The sequence below is a fragment of the Strix uralensis genome, chromosome 6 (assembly GCF_047716275.1).
Source record: "Strix uralensis isolate ZFMK-TIS-50842 chromosome 6, bStrUra1, whole genome shotgun sequence".
NCBI lineage: Eukaryota > Metazoa > Chordata > Aves > Strigiformes > Strigidae > Strix > Strix uralensis.
Genome location: NC_133977.1, coordinates 16,130,779 through 16,144,658, shown reverse-complemented (window position 1 = coordinate 16,144,658; position 13,880 = coordinate 16,130,779). Strand labels below are relative to the sequence as shown.

At 44.5% G+C, this 13,880-nt stretch overlaps 1 protein-coding gene across 5 annotated transcripts in view; it reads right to left on the bottom strand.

The window, feature by feature from the left end:
• Positions 1-13,880, bottom strand: part of KLF7 (KLF transcription factor 7) — a 65,654-nt gene that overhangs the window by 28,701 nt on the left and 23,073 nt on the right. For all 5 annotated transcript variants that reach the window (XR_012629442.1, XR_012629444.1, XR_012629443.1 and 2 more), the window contains exon 2: positions 5,899-6,511. Coding sequence is in view for 2 of the 5 variants with exons in the window: in XM_074872956.1 (XP_074729057.1) it covers positions 5,899-6,511 (613 nt within the window). In the remaining 3 variants the exon portion in view is untranslated. The remainder of the gene's footprint in view (positions 1-5,898; positions 6,512-13,880) is intronic.

Genomic DNA, 13,880 nt, shown 5'->3' with positions numbered 1-13,880 from the left:
CTGTGCCTTACCAAGGCAGTCTGCCATAACACTCAGAGGCGCCTGCACTCTCCCTCCTGCAGCTGCTGAACAGATAGCAAACATCACTTTCTAGGTCCCCCTTGTGCCAAAAATCATCTCACATGGCAAACAAACAAACAATACTTATTTACATTTTCAAACCCAAACAATAAGACTGTCCTGTGCTATTGATTTGGCAAATGACAGAGCAGAAACACAGGACAGAATTCAGGTACTGGCAACTAAGTAATGGATGAACACCACCGGTGTTTTAAATGGCAAGGGCTGCTTTTGGCAGGGCCCATCCTCCTGCCACCTGGGAGGTGCACAGAACTCATTTCCTCAGCCTAAGCTCTCGCTGTTATAATGAAGTGAGGCTCTGGCCCTCCACAGTGAAATCACAACACTCCGCTCCAAACTTGCCAAATGGCTAAAAGGCTTCTAAACCATAAAGTTTTAAAGGGCTCATGATCAGATTGGGCTTATTTTAATCAGCTTTGATAAATTCTTGTTATGTTTTTACCCAAGGAACTTCAAAAAAACACAACCCCACAACAAAACACATCTTTCCAATTTGGCAATGTAACTGTAACCCAAAACAAATTCAGTCCTGAATGAAGGTCTTCCTCACACCCCTCCTCTCTCAGTTCCCTTCCTCTCACTTCCAGTGGCAAATTCACCTCTTCCCACAGCAGCTTCAGCATCCTCCATGTCCCCTTGCCAGGTTGCAGCCCTGCACACAGAGCTGGGGACTCACTATGAAGCCATGGGTCTCTGTACAGCAAAAAATCTTGGACTTTGGCTTTCACTTCTCCTGTGCTACCTATACTGTTCTCCCAAATGCTTTTCCCTAAGTCATTATTCAAAAACTTGCATCCTGCAGAATTGGTACTGCATTTGGCTATTTGCTTTTTCTTTCTCTTCACTGCCTTTCTGTCCACGGGTGCTACCACACTAACACAATACAGCAATGCAGCTTCCTATTTGTGTGGTATCACTGACACAGATAGTCTTCATTTTCTCTGTTACTCCTTTACTTCATATTAATCTTCTTTATCTATCATCCAGCCTACTCTCCTCAATTTGGTCTTTGCTGATTATTTCCAAATTCTGGACACTTCCTCTTCTATCTCCAACACTTTGGGAAAGCTCTTCTCAGTTGTTTTAAATCCCATCTCAAAAACCTTCCTGTTCATTAACGCTCTCTCTAATACTCTTGTGTCTCATCTTTTTGTTGCAAATGTAGTAATTTGTTTTCCTGCAGGGTGGATTTGTTTGTTTTAGTTACTCTCACCCAGCACTTTGGATCAAAGAACTATATAATTTAAAATAAGATGTCCTGACAAAGTGAAACAAACTCCACTTAAATAAGTGCTATCTTAAGATCGCATGTAGACTCGTAACATCTATTTACATGGGCATTTCCCACCTGTTTAGGCTTTAGAAACCTAAATATAGATGTGAGGTGCCCAACTGCTGTTTCTCAGACTTGAGCTTAGGTTGTAACAGATCCTGGTTTTAGATGGATAAAGAAAAAACCCCAAAATCTTCTGATACTCATAAAATGAAAATCCCAGCAGAACCCCCTAAGGATAATTTTCTATCACTATCCCAAACTTAGGGTTTTTCTGGTCAGTTTATATGTGATGCTTTATCTCTGTCCAGAAAGCACCCACACCATCCTTCCCCTGTACCTTACCGCAAGGAAGGCCGATATGAATGATTTTGTCAGGAGATAGAAATCTCCTCCAGAGGTCCTTGAGCTGGGAGACACAGCCACGTCCCATGACTAATCTTTCCATAGGTCACAGGCCAGCTCACCCTTACACTTATTTGCATCCAGACACTTGCCAGCAATATCCTGTTTTCTAATTTAAGAAGCACTGATGACTATACATGGGTTTTGGCTCATTTGAATTCCTTCCCTCTCCACTCTCCATTACATTGGCAATTCATCTCCATGCATGTGTAAGGGCTGGACAAAAATTTCTGTCTCTCAAAAGAGACAAAAATGTCATTGGTTGCATTGATGTCTGCTCCATGAATAACTGTGAGAGAATATGCTAGGGCTGGATTACCGTGCCAGTCCTGGTGGCTCCTTCTTTAGATGTTTTTACCTCACCCTCGCATAGGCATCATGGTCTTTCCAAACCTACAGCCCACCTTTTCCTCCTGTTTACTGGCCCAGCCACTATTTCTCCCCAGTAGCTTCTTTGCTGCCCTCTGACAGTCAGTCCCACCACTGCTCCTAGCTCCTTTACACACCCTTCACTTCAGATGCCCCAGCTTACTTTGAATTCAGTCAAATATTTTCATTTCCCTTTCCATCCAGACAATATTTTTCCCTTTCCCTTCCAGATTAAATTCTCTCCCACACAGATGGTTGTTTTTCCCTCTCCAAAGGTCATCCAGAAGGTGGTTTCATAACCAGTTCAACCATTGATGGGCCTTACAGCGCTGTCCTGATTCTTTTATGGATGAGATGTGGGAGAGTAATGTGGGGGACACACCAAGTGCGCTGTGGGGTCTGACTGTTTCTGGGCTCCCCAGGAAAGTAAAGCCCTAAGAGAAGATTGTCTCCAATCTAGCAAGCTGCTATCAGTCTGTACTGCCTCCAGCCCAGCCTGGCTCATACACAGCAGCGAGGAACGCCAGCCAGTGTCTGTCTGGTCAGACTTACATACGAACGAAAGGAATGCAACCTCCTTCCGCCGCCTTCCACCCCCCAGCTCCCCAGCCCATGGTCTTCTTGTTTCCATACACTGCAGTAAATCCCTTTGATCCAGCAAGTGAACTTTGCACGTGCAAGTTGGGTGACCAGCCCGCAACTGCCTCCTTGCCTGTGAACCCCACACTGAGAGTTCTTTGTCTGTCAGGGCACTCACACCCTTCTACACAGAGCCTGCACTGGCAGACTGCTCTTGCATGACATACTAACAAACTACCAGCCAAAGGAAAATATCTCGCAATCATTTCAGACCCTCTGGCTCAGCCACTGACTAAGCCAAGTGGCTACTAGCCATCAGCACTGCTGGGTGCATTCGCAACCCACAGCACACTCAGCTCACAGTGTGAAAAAAACAAAGCACCGATGGAGAAAAGGGCTCCTTGTCCATAGCCCTGAAGGCATGCATGAGAAAGGAGGCAGCCCTGCCATTTATAATTCAGTCCTAAATTTCCATAGCTATTCCTCTCTGTCCCTCTCTTTTACCAGAATCAGGAGGTCCCTGAGGGGAAACCCCACTGCAGAGGTCAGTGTGAACAGATTTAATGTCTTGATTGTACCAGCTCTGATTTAAGGCATCCAACAGTCAGTGCCTTTTAGGGGAACAGAGCGCTTAAGCAACATGAAGGGGCCTGAATGACATCGTGCACTGGACTCGAATAAGCTAGTTAGATAAGCCTATCACACCCCTCCCCTCGATTCACTCTGATTGCTCCCAAGATGTAAATGTTCAAAGGTATTTAGACAATCTGCTTTCCACAGAGAAAAATGGGAGCCAGGCGCCTACCTGCTCCCAGGTTCTGCGTCAAAGATGTATTTTAACAACAAGGCTGCGTCCAGTCCTCATCGCAAAATGAAACCATGCTTTCTACATAGCTATGCACGGCTAGGATGTGGTCAGGCACAGGGTGGTTATATGGCTGCAAAGACAGGAGAGCTCCTCATCCAGGTTTGTATTCCCTCTCGTCTTTTGCCTTCCTGCTTTCCTAACAAGTTATGCTATCTGCTTGGGACTTGGTGGATGGAACCAGGAACACTCCCATAAACTAGTAAATGGTTTAGGGGCTGGTTAAACCACTGATGGTTTCCCTGGCAAGATCAGAGGCACAGCTGAACCCACTAGGTGAGGTGCTGGGAGGGGGAGGTGTGAGCACTGCACCCAGGCAGCTGCAGTCTCATCATCTGAAACAGGTCTTCCCCAGCTGCCCGCAAAGGTGGACTTGCCTTTCTCACCATGTCGAGCGGTGCTGTGGATGGGCAGACACATACATATCGATGGCACTATGTATAGTCTAAGGCTATTCAACAGAAGTATCACAGGGCCAGTGAGAAATGGATTAATTGTACAACATAAAATTTCACATGCTGATTTTACCAAGGGGAAAAGTTTTGACCTCAGATACAAAATTCATCCAGAGCTAAGTCTAGGTTCAAAAGCATGCAAAATCTTGCAAGATTTTGACTCCAAAGGGTGGAGGTGTTGAAAGAGTAGTGGGTTTTGCAAGTGTTCTCTCAGGACTCCTTGTCCACATCTTCACCTGCTGGGTGACAAAACCAGAAAAACTCCACAAGTTCACCCTTTCTCAGTGATCGTGTCACATCCCTGGTTAACTTCAGGAACAGCTGTGTGAGACCCATCACTTCCAGCTCAAGAAGGAATGCAGGGGTCACATCTGAACAGACAAGACAACCGCATCAACGGCTCTCACGCTCTGCATTTATGCCTTTACGGGAGCCCCGTCGCCTGCTGGAAGGCCTTGGCTGGGATGTCCCTGCAGCCAGCCCCGGCAGGGGCCAGCCTCACAGCGGCACTGGTGCTACGAGGAGACTCCTGACCACCTTGCTGAAGATTTTAAAATGACTGCACTACTTTCACTGGCTTTCAAATCACTGGATTACAAGTGAGGTCACTCCTGGCAAGGTGGCTATCCCCAGTAAAAGCACTAGAAAGCCCATATAAAAAGATCAAAACCAATGCCTTTTATGTCTTAATATGATTTATACTTCAGACCATGTAACTTTTACGGGGCTGCCTAGCATTTGATGGATGCAGCTCTCTTAACAACCCACACATTTGTTTGATTTACTGCACTGGTCCAACATGTTATTCTCTACCTTGCAAGAACAACCTCGCTTCTAGGAATCTGCCTGCATGATAAGATCGTGAATTAAATGTGCAGTTATCGTAAGAGACCACACATTTTACAGTAAAATTGAGAAAACTGATTACAGCAATCCCTCTGGAAACAAGAATAATCACATGATAAGACAGTGCTAATGGGAATTTATCATCTCGCATCACATGTGAAGCTTAGAACAAAGCAGCAACGCACGCAAACTGCACAGCTATTACTGCCAATGAATACCAGCCCAAAAGCTACTGAAGACTATAAACAAATGACAGGATAGTGGGGATCCTGAACAGCCAAACCTAAACCAATTCGGTATGCTTGAAGAAGCTTCCATAGTGGAGCTTATATGCAAATTAGTAAATATTACCCAAAATAACAGCCTGACATGTTTCCATACCTCTTATTCCCTCTCTACCTACACTATTCCATTCAAACTTCATGTCATTCTTTCACTTATTCTCACTGTATTTTATCACCTGAGAAGTCCAAGATCGTGAGTATCTCAAGGTTGCGTGCATCTGCGTACCTACATGTCTGCATCTACCCACGTGCTCTCTCATGCACACATTATTCCTAAACTGCATATCTCAGATCTGAAATACATTTTCTCTTCCCCCATACAAAAGGCAACAAAAAACCACCCATGCTATTTTCTATCCGAAGCAATTAACACTTGACTAAAATTAACATTTTTAAAGTTGTCTTGGGGAAGCGAGTGCTGAAATCCCAAACTGGCATGCCTGCAGTTTTAAGATGAATGATACATCTACATCCCTTAGGCATCCTAAAATTACTCTGTGTCAAGCCCTGTAAGACATATGAAACCCCAACAGGTTAACGATAGATGGTGAACTCCTCTGTTCTATTGAATAATGGGTACATTTGCTGGCCTACCATATTTTTCCACTGCCCTGTTTCTTAGATAGAAGCTTAGACTTTCAGAGAGATTTTTTTTTTTTTCTTTTCTAATTGACAATAAAAGGAGATGGTTACGGTTAGGTGGCAGGAGGACAAGATGAGAGAAGCATCCTACACAAGTACCTGTATGAGTCCTCTGGTGAGCCTTTAAGTGGGAGCTCTTTGTATAAACCTTCCGGCACCCATTAAACTGACAGCGATGAACCCTCTTCTTGTTTTCTGGGGATGCTTCTGCCCCTGTACCTCCTTGTTCACTGTCACTTTGTCCGCTTTTTATCGTCCCCGCAGTTGCTGTTGCTACACCCACTTTCACAGAGCTGAGTGAAGTTTTCTTGGCCACCAATTTCAACGTCACTGTGCCATCCACCGCTGAGAGAGTTTGTGAGGTCTTTACCAGGTGGCGGCTGAGCTCCGGAGAGGAAGGGGGCGTTAATGAGGTTACTGCATTGAGTTGGGCCTGGTTGACGGCTGTGTAGCCTTCTGTGGAAGAGCTGGTGGACTGCAAGCTGAGGCACGTCTCAGACAGCAGCTTGTCCCGTGAGAGGATAATGTCCATGTTGGCGTTTTTGTCACATGTACTCGTCTCCACTGGTAAAAGGATGGGGTCCAGCCGTCGGATATTGTCCTCTGCATCTGGGGCTGAGGAGGCATGAAGGAAGCAGTCCAAATCCTCACCAAAAGTCTCAGAGATCTTCCGCGGTTCAGTCTGAAGGTATCGCTCCAACTCCAGGCATGTCTGCAGGAGGGGAAGGGAGAGGGGAGGAAGAGAAACCACAGTTAGAGAGAGATTACAGTATAGCTCCCACCTAGGGCAGGAGAACAATGTGGTCCAGAGCCATTCAGAGACAGCACTCGTGCACACGAGCACCTTCTCGCATGATGGTCACATTCTGGGAGACGTGAGGATTTGGCACCTGTTTGATGCTGCTCCGAGGCAGAGTGTGGGAATATCCATGTGCAGTAGCAGATATTATGGTAGAAGTGAAGATATGACAACGAGAAAGTATCCACTACATTTCCATGGAAGTCCGTACATTGTCCCACGGATACCAGGCCCTTTCCAGTTTTAAGTGTAATCTGGCCAACAGTTACTTCCATATGAAACTATCCTAACAGTCCCATCACCTGGCCACGTACAAACAAAAAGTCACCTCTCCAAAGAACTGCTTCCTCTTCCTTCACAAACATTAACTTTCACTCCAAATTTAACTCAGCATAGCTGGCTGGGGCCCAATCTGTTCCTAAAACAGCACAATTCTGAAGCGTAGCGTTTTAAGATAGGAGACAGAGAAAAACTTCCAGTGACACCACAGCTTGTTTAAAGGGCCTGAGAGAAGGAAAGATGTGACAGAAAAAAGGGACCTACTGTCAGTTTTAGAGGGTTTTTGGCACATCTGGTCAAATGGGGCTTCTCCTGTGTACAGGACACCAGACTTGCACTCAAACACACACACCTTATTAAAAAGTAGGTGAAGTTAGAGTCAAAGACGCTGCCACATAAAAACACATTCCTGCATCTCCACAGTGGTGATCATCAGCACAAGGATGGGGTGAGCCTCCTACTTAAATGTACCTTATTATGAGGTGCCCTGAGCTAGCCCCAATAAAGCCTACAGGCACCATCACGCTGCCGTGTTCTCCATAACCAACATTATAAACTTTTACTGTTTATAGAAAACCGTTTGCTGTACTTTCAGGAGCTTTTAATGGAGTTTATTAGTGCTATTTTTCATTTCTCGCTGCCTGAAAGGCTAGCTGGTTTAATACCACCACTGCGATTTTACAGGACTTGCGGAGAAAGAGACATTCTAACTAATACTTTTTAAAAACCTCTAAAAAATATGCCTCAGAGAACACTTCTAGAGATATTACGAAAGGGATTTTAGGCAAAAATTTTCAGACTGTGTATGCGCTGGTGACCCAACTACGTCTCAACCCGGAGAGTCCAGCATTTGATCAAGAAACAAAAGCTTTGTATGACGAGAGACAGAGACTCTTGCCTTCTGGGTATAAAGGTCCCATCAACAGGAGTGTAAAGAGGCCCCATTCATAGGTCTCGAGGAGCTGCCAGAGAATTCAAGATTATTGCTTTCAATCTACCCAGGAAGAAGGACTGCTGGTTCCAGATACAGTCAGGTGGGATGACTTTCAAAGTTCACAACAGAATTTGCCAGATCATTATCTGTTGTTTCTTTTTAAAATAATAGCTGATTATAGACCTGAGCTGTAGAGATGGACTTGGACAAAAAGCAATGGAACAGCAATATATGCAAGTGAGACATGCTATACTTCAGTGTGTAGGTTATTTTCAGAGGCATGACACTGTATCTATGATGTGTCTGCAAACAGGCCCAGCGGTGGAACATTTAGCAGTTAATACTTGCCTTAAGCAACCTTTTTGTTTTCTTTTTAAAGTGCATTTCTGGGACCATGAGGAATGGCTTTAGCTGGGGATCTGGTCTGTCCTCAGATGAATCCTAACAGGTTCTGGGAGCAGCTTTCCAACATGCCCCATAGTCTTTCAGGAATAACCCCCACCACCAGCAATGGCGATGCTTTTGAATTCCCCACACCATGTAATTTGGGTTTTCTGGCCCACTCAGCCTTCACCCAGTGGGGTAGAAACAGGTTTAAGGGCCTAATAAATAAAAGGCTTCCAAAGGAAAGAGCAAGTATAATCACAAATTAGGGGTGGAAAGGGGAAAAAAAATAAGAGAGACAGGGACTCAGGGCCATTAAATATGATGACAGTGACATGAAATTTCAATTGCTGTGGGATCAGAAAGCTGTGTGCTGGCTCCGGGCTGCCCATGGAGGCGAGGCAAGCAGGAGGTGCTGCTCCTTTAAGGCATCACTACCCCACGACAACAATAGTGGGCCTGACAGTTTTTTCCAGCTTCACCATTAATTTTCCATAAAGAGCAGTTTCTCGATGAGCCCTTTTCAGGCAAAGCCTGATGCTTCAGAAACCTGTAATTATTCCTGGCTCCCCCCTCCCGCAGCCATTGCACCTGTGCCATTTCAAGACACCAGCTGGTCATGTCTTGCCTTCTGCCTCTGAAATCCAAAACCAGTGGATCAAGCCCATCTCCCCATAGAGGGGGGAAAAAAACAACTCAAAGAAACAATATAATGCAGTCCCTCCCTCCCGCCCCCCTCAGCCTCTCCACCAAGTCAATAGGGGGGAAGAGCCTAGCAACGCTGAGCCAGAAAAGCCCTCCACCTAATCTGCATGGCAGACAAAGCCTGGCGAGGGGTTACGGCCAGAGTCCTTCCTTTACCCCCTGCCAGGGCCCTACCTGCTGCTGCATTTGCCAGAGTAGGCAGTTGCCGGCAGAAACAAAGCGTCTTTCCCCATATGCACTTCCCACCTTCTGCCAAGTACCTTACGCGACCTTCCCTCCTCCTGGCCCAAATCACCCAGGGAGTAGTGAGGCAGGGTTTTGAAACCAGCCTGCTTTCTTCACTCCTGCCCTGGCGAGACAGTTTTTAGGCCAACTAAGCCCATCCCCTTGTCGTGAGCTCTGACTGGAGAAACCAGTCAGGCTGAGACCACCAAGGTCCCCAGTCCAGCCCAGTGGACCATCAGGAAGGGCAGGAGAGTTCTTTGGTCTCCATTCCCATTCCCACAAAGTTGTTTGCCAGTGAGCACATCAAAAACTATCAAACTATCCCACACTATTTTGTGGGAGCAGGATATTAACCACTATCCACAGAGATATGAACCCAAACTGCTGGATTCAGGTAATGGTGAACTCCTGTAGGTCTCCTACTTCCACTACCAGCCTGGTAGGATAATGGTCCAAGGATACCTAAGACAGGAGCAAGTTGCTCTTGCCATGTTCTTGTCAAAGTTTTGCTGGATGTCCAGCTTCTCCTTAATCACTCATGCAAGAGAGGGGGAGCTTTGTGTAATGGCTGTAATACATGCCACATGTGACATTAAGTCTGACTACCCTTTGGTTGCTATGTTGCAGGCAATTTGGTGGGTATTAAACTTTCTTACATAGTGCCTGTAGGATTTACATTAATAAAGACTTCAAAAATTGCAGTGGGAAGAGGAAGATGGCTCCCTTCAGGAACACAAGAAGATCCATAAGATTGCTGTTTGCTGTCAAGCTGGTTTTGCAGGCTAGGGATAAAAAGTGACCTAGTAGTTCAACCCATCTGCCCTGATTAACAAGGGTCATTCTCTTTGCACCTTGCTCCTCAATTTAGCCAGTTACAAGAAATGATGATTCATGGCTGACAAATAATAGTATGTGACTTTGTGAGACCCCACGTACTTGCAGAAAGCCAGCTAGAAAAGGATGGCAGTCTAGCATGTGGACAATCCCGACAAGGTCTCGGTCTGATTTTTCAGTTTTGGATACAATTGCAAAAAGGCTCACTTTCCCAGCAGAGGCACATTTCCATCACCTGCAAGAAACACTGTGTGTTTCCTGCCTACACACTAATAACTCATAACATCTCTTCACTCCCCACATTATACTATCATCTCAGTCCTCTGGGGCACATATAGCAGCAGAATACATGTAAACTGCACACCATGACACTTCCACATGCAGCACCAGATCCTTCAGACAGTACAAGACAGCCACTGGAGCACTGTCCTATGCCTGCTAAGGACGTACTTGTTAGTCCTTTCAGAGTTTGCAGTAGCACTGATCCAAGGAAATTCAGCATTCAGTACGTCTGTCAATTCAGAAAGGTATGACCTCTAATCTACCTGTATTCTTACCTCTGGAGCTCATGTAAAGCTCATCTACTGACAGTAAAGGTTATTTATGAAACACATTGAGTATGCTCACCACTATGAAATACAGTTCAAGAGAAACCCAGCCTGCGCCTCTGATAGTAGAGATGTGATACATGTTTACCATTTTCAGCAGAACTTAGCACTCACCTAATTCCACCGCCAGCAGAAATCAAGACAGTTTTGCTACTAACTGCAACAGCAAGACAAACCCCAGCCTTTCCAATCCCTCCCAGACTTGCAGATGCTCAGCTTGGCTCAGACAGCCTATATTTCAGGGTGCTTGTCGGCTGTCCAGGTTAAAGTGCAACCCAGAACATTCAAAATCCAGATATGAAGGACCTGGAGTCACCGCTCATGATGCTGATGTTTGACTTCATCACCCTCCCCCAGAGAGCAACCAGCATGAAGACTCCAGCTGGGATCACCACCGGCATCAATGTGCCAAGCCTCAAGGCAGTGTAGGTACCTGACGTCTCTGTCTCCCCTTTAGAGAATGATGGGGGAAAGACGTGCCCATAGTCCAGGGGCCTTTGCAGGGACACAAGTTTGGGTTCAGGTCCAGACAGCTCTAGAAAACGTAATTCCAACTGATGACCCAAAATGAACTCTCAGTTGTCAGGGTATTAACTCTAAACTTGCTCCAATGAATTCCAAAGAACTGGTCTCGATTGGCAGCCATGTTGTGTATCAGAATTTGACCCAGACAGACAGGCTCTTGAAGAATCAGAGGTCGCTTCAGAAGCACCTGCCTATGTTGTGAAGTCTTTACAGCACTCCTGGGCACTTCACACAGCTAAAGACAGAACGATGTGGCAACAGTAAAGTTCTGCCAAAGGTAAAACAAAGCCCAAACACTTACAATGATTTTAAGACAGAAAGTCAAGGAAAACACCTTATCAACATGTTCACTGGGTTCCTCTGTTTTATTGATGCTGAAGTATTTTATAACATCTTGATTTGGAATTTTTCTAGCAGATCATGGGAAGTTCTTATCTGGAAGTGCTAGTTACTTCTAAGTGGCATTTTACTGCAGATATAATTGGACATCAAGCACCGATCTTGGAAGTTATCCAAAACCTAATTAAGAAGTTGGATACTCAGATCAGGCTGTGACAGAGAATGAAAATGCCGAATGTGGTTGACAAGCAGGTCTGATCTACCAGCTCTGTTTATAATACTTGAAAGGATTCTCTTTGCAGCATAATTTATACGAGCAAAGCAGAATTATACATGCAATAGTGAAGGTCAAATTCCAATCATCATTATTTCCCCATTGCTTTCCACTTGCAGGTAAAAAAGGGGCCTCATCTCTAACTTTAAATAATTGTGAAATTCTCAAGACTGCAAAAGAAGAGAAAGCATCCTCAACCTGAAGACAACCCAAAACAATAATTCTAAGGTCAGTGCCACTGCAGTTCACTCAAGCTCAGAGCAAACAGCAGCACCAGGTCCAGTGCCCACTGTCAGTATTTTGTTCTTCAGCAGAACAGCGAAGGCTTTGAGCTACGGTGACACTTGCATTGCTGATGCCAGAAGCACATACTGAACTGGATGTTGTAAGGCAGCCCTGAAGTTAAGAGGAATAAGAGATTCAAAACTCACCTGCCTTCCCTGAAATGCCACGCTATTTTTGTCCTTAACCCTAAAACAAGGTTTGGAAGATGCATCTTCTTCCCACTGACAAAAGCCTTTATTACTTCCTGAACAACAACAAAACCCAATACTCTTGTCCATCTATTCCAAGACTGTCATCTGTTCCCACCCAGCTGCCAAAACCTCCAGCTTTTCCTCTTGGCAACTTTTACTGGGCAGTTGCTAGTTGTCAAAAAGCTGCAGCGCATCAGAATCTTAACATTTGGGACAGCATAAAATAAACACTATTTTAGTATTAAAATAAGTAGTTTTGCAAAATACACTTGGGAAAACAGCAGTCTGAAATGAATGAATAGTAAGAAGAAGTTTCAGGCAATAGCAAATCATTTCTATTGCGAAGAATTTAAGACAAAACTCCTAGTCATGTGCTAGCACATCTTGCCTAGGTGTTGTATAGTTCATTGAAAAAAAAGACAGCTAACACCGCTTTTCAGGTACAACAATAAGACACTTAATGACAGCTAACTCGTGGTAAATATCTGTATGCATGTTCTTAATCCCTTGTATATATGAAGCTAATCAAGTTAACTTTGCTTAACAAACAGGCTTTTGCCAAGAGCAAAAAGCAGGCACACACACAGCCAGCAAAGATCATCTGATACACAAATACTGGTTTTCCTGTGGTAACTTCACCATATGCCTGAGCCATCAGGCTAGTCCTGTCTAACACTGACTGAATGGATCTCACCAGCCACCAGAGTCTGCAATGGACAAGTCTATTAACTCTTGACTACACTACACAGGACTCAAGCCTCTGTCTGCAAATTTCTTCAATATAATAATGGCCTGTGCCCATTCTCCCCCTTGGTCTCAGCCCAAAGAATGAACCTTTAAAAAAATGTATTTAGCCAAATCAGCCCATTCACTGTTATTCATACACAGCAGCACTCTCAGTGAACACTCTCCTACCAATGACCCAGATGGTTTTCTCCCGGGATGTTCTCCACAGCATTTTTCTTCAGAGCATAAAAGATGCCAAAATCAGAAGCCTCAATCACATTCAGCAAGGATGCATTTTAATGTAAAAAGTTCTGCAGATTTACTTAAAGGACAGAATCACTACCTTCATATAAACACAAGCCATTTTCATGTTGCTCTGGGGCACAGTGTAACCAGGGTTATCAAAGACTGTGATCAGACTCTAAAGCTCAAAGGATCAAAACCAATTTTGCCATATATTAGCAATTTGCACCAGCAGAAATGGGTGGTAAAACAAATATCTCAAACAGAAAAAAAGTATGAACACATAACTCTAACCAAGGAGTCAAAATCAAGATTTGTTCCAAACAGTGATAATGAAATATATCATCTCTAACAAATATTCTTTTAAATGGACAAGGCACATTTGTTCACTACAAATCTGTGGTGTTTGGGCTCTAAGCATAGAGAATTTCAGTGCACTGGTGGTGAGATATTGAACAAAAGACTGCAGCTAAGCATGGCTGAATTTGATAGGCATCTCGATAAAAAAAAAAGGATGAAAGAAATCTGCAAACACTGAACCAGAGCTTTGGAGGGCTTTTGTTGTTTTTTGACTGTTTAATAAAGATAGAAAAAATATCTGCAACCAGTCACAACAACAAAAAATAGCATCAATGTCAGCAAAGGATTAAGGATAGCCAAATCAAGAATTCAAAAGCGCAGGCAGCCCATTGTACTAGTATCAAAATATGATAAAACCCATGTGTGCTTG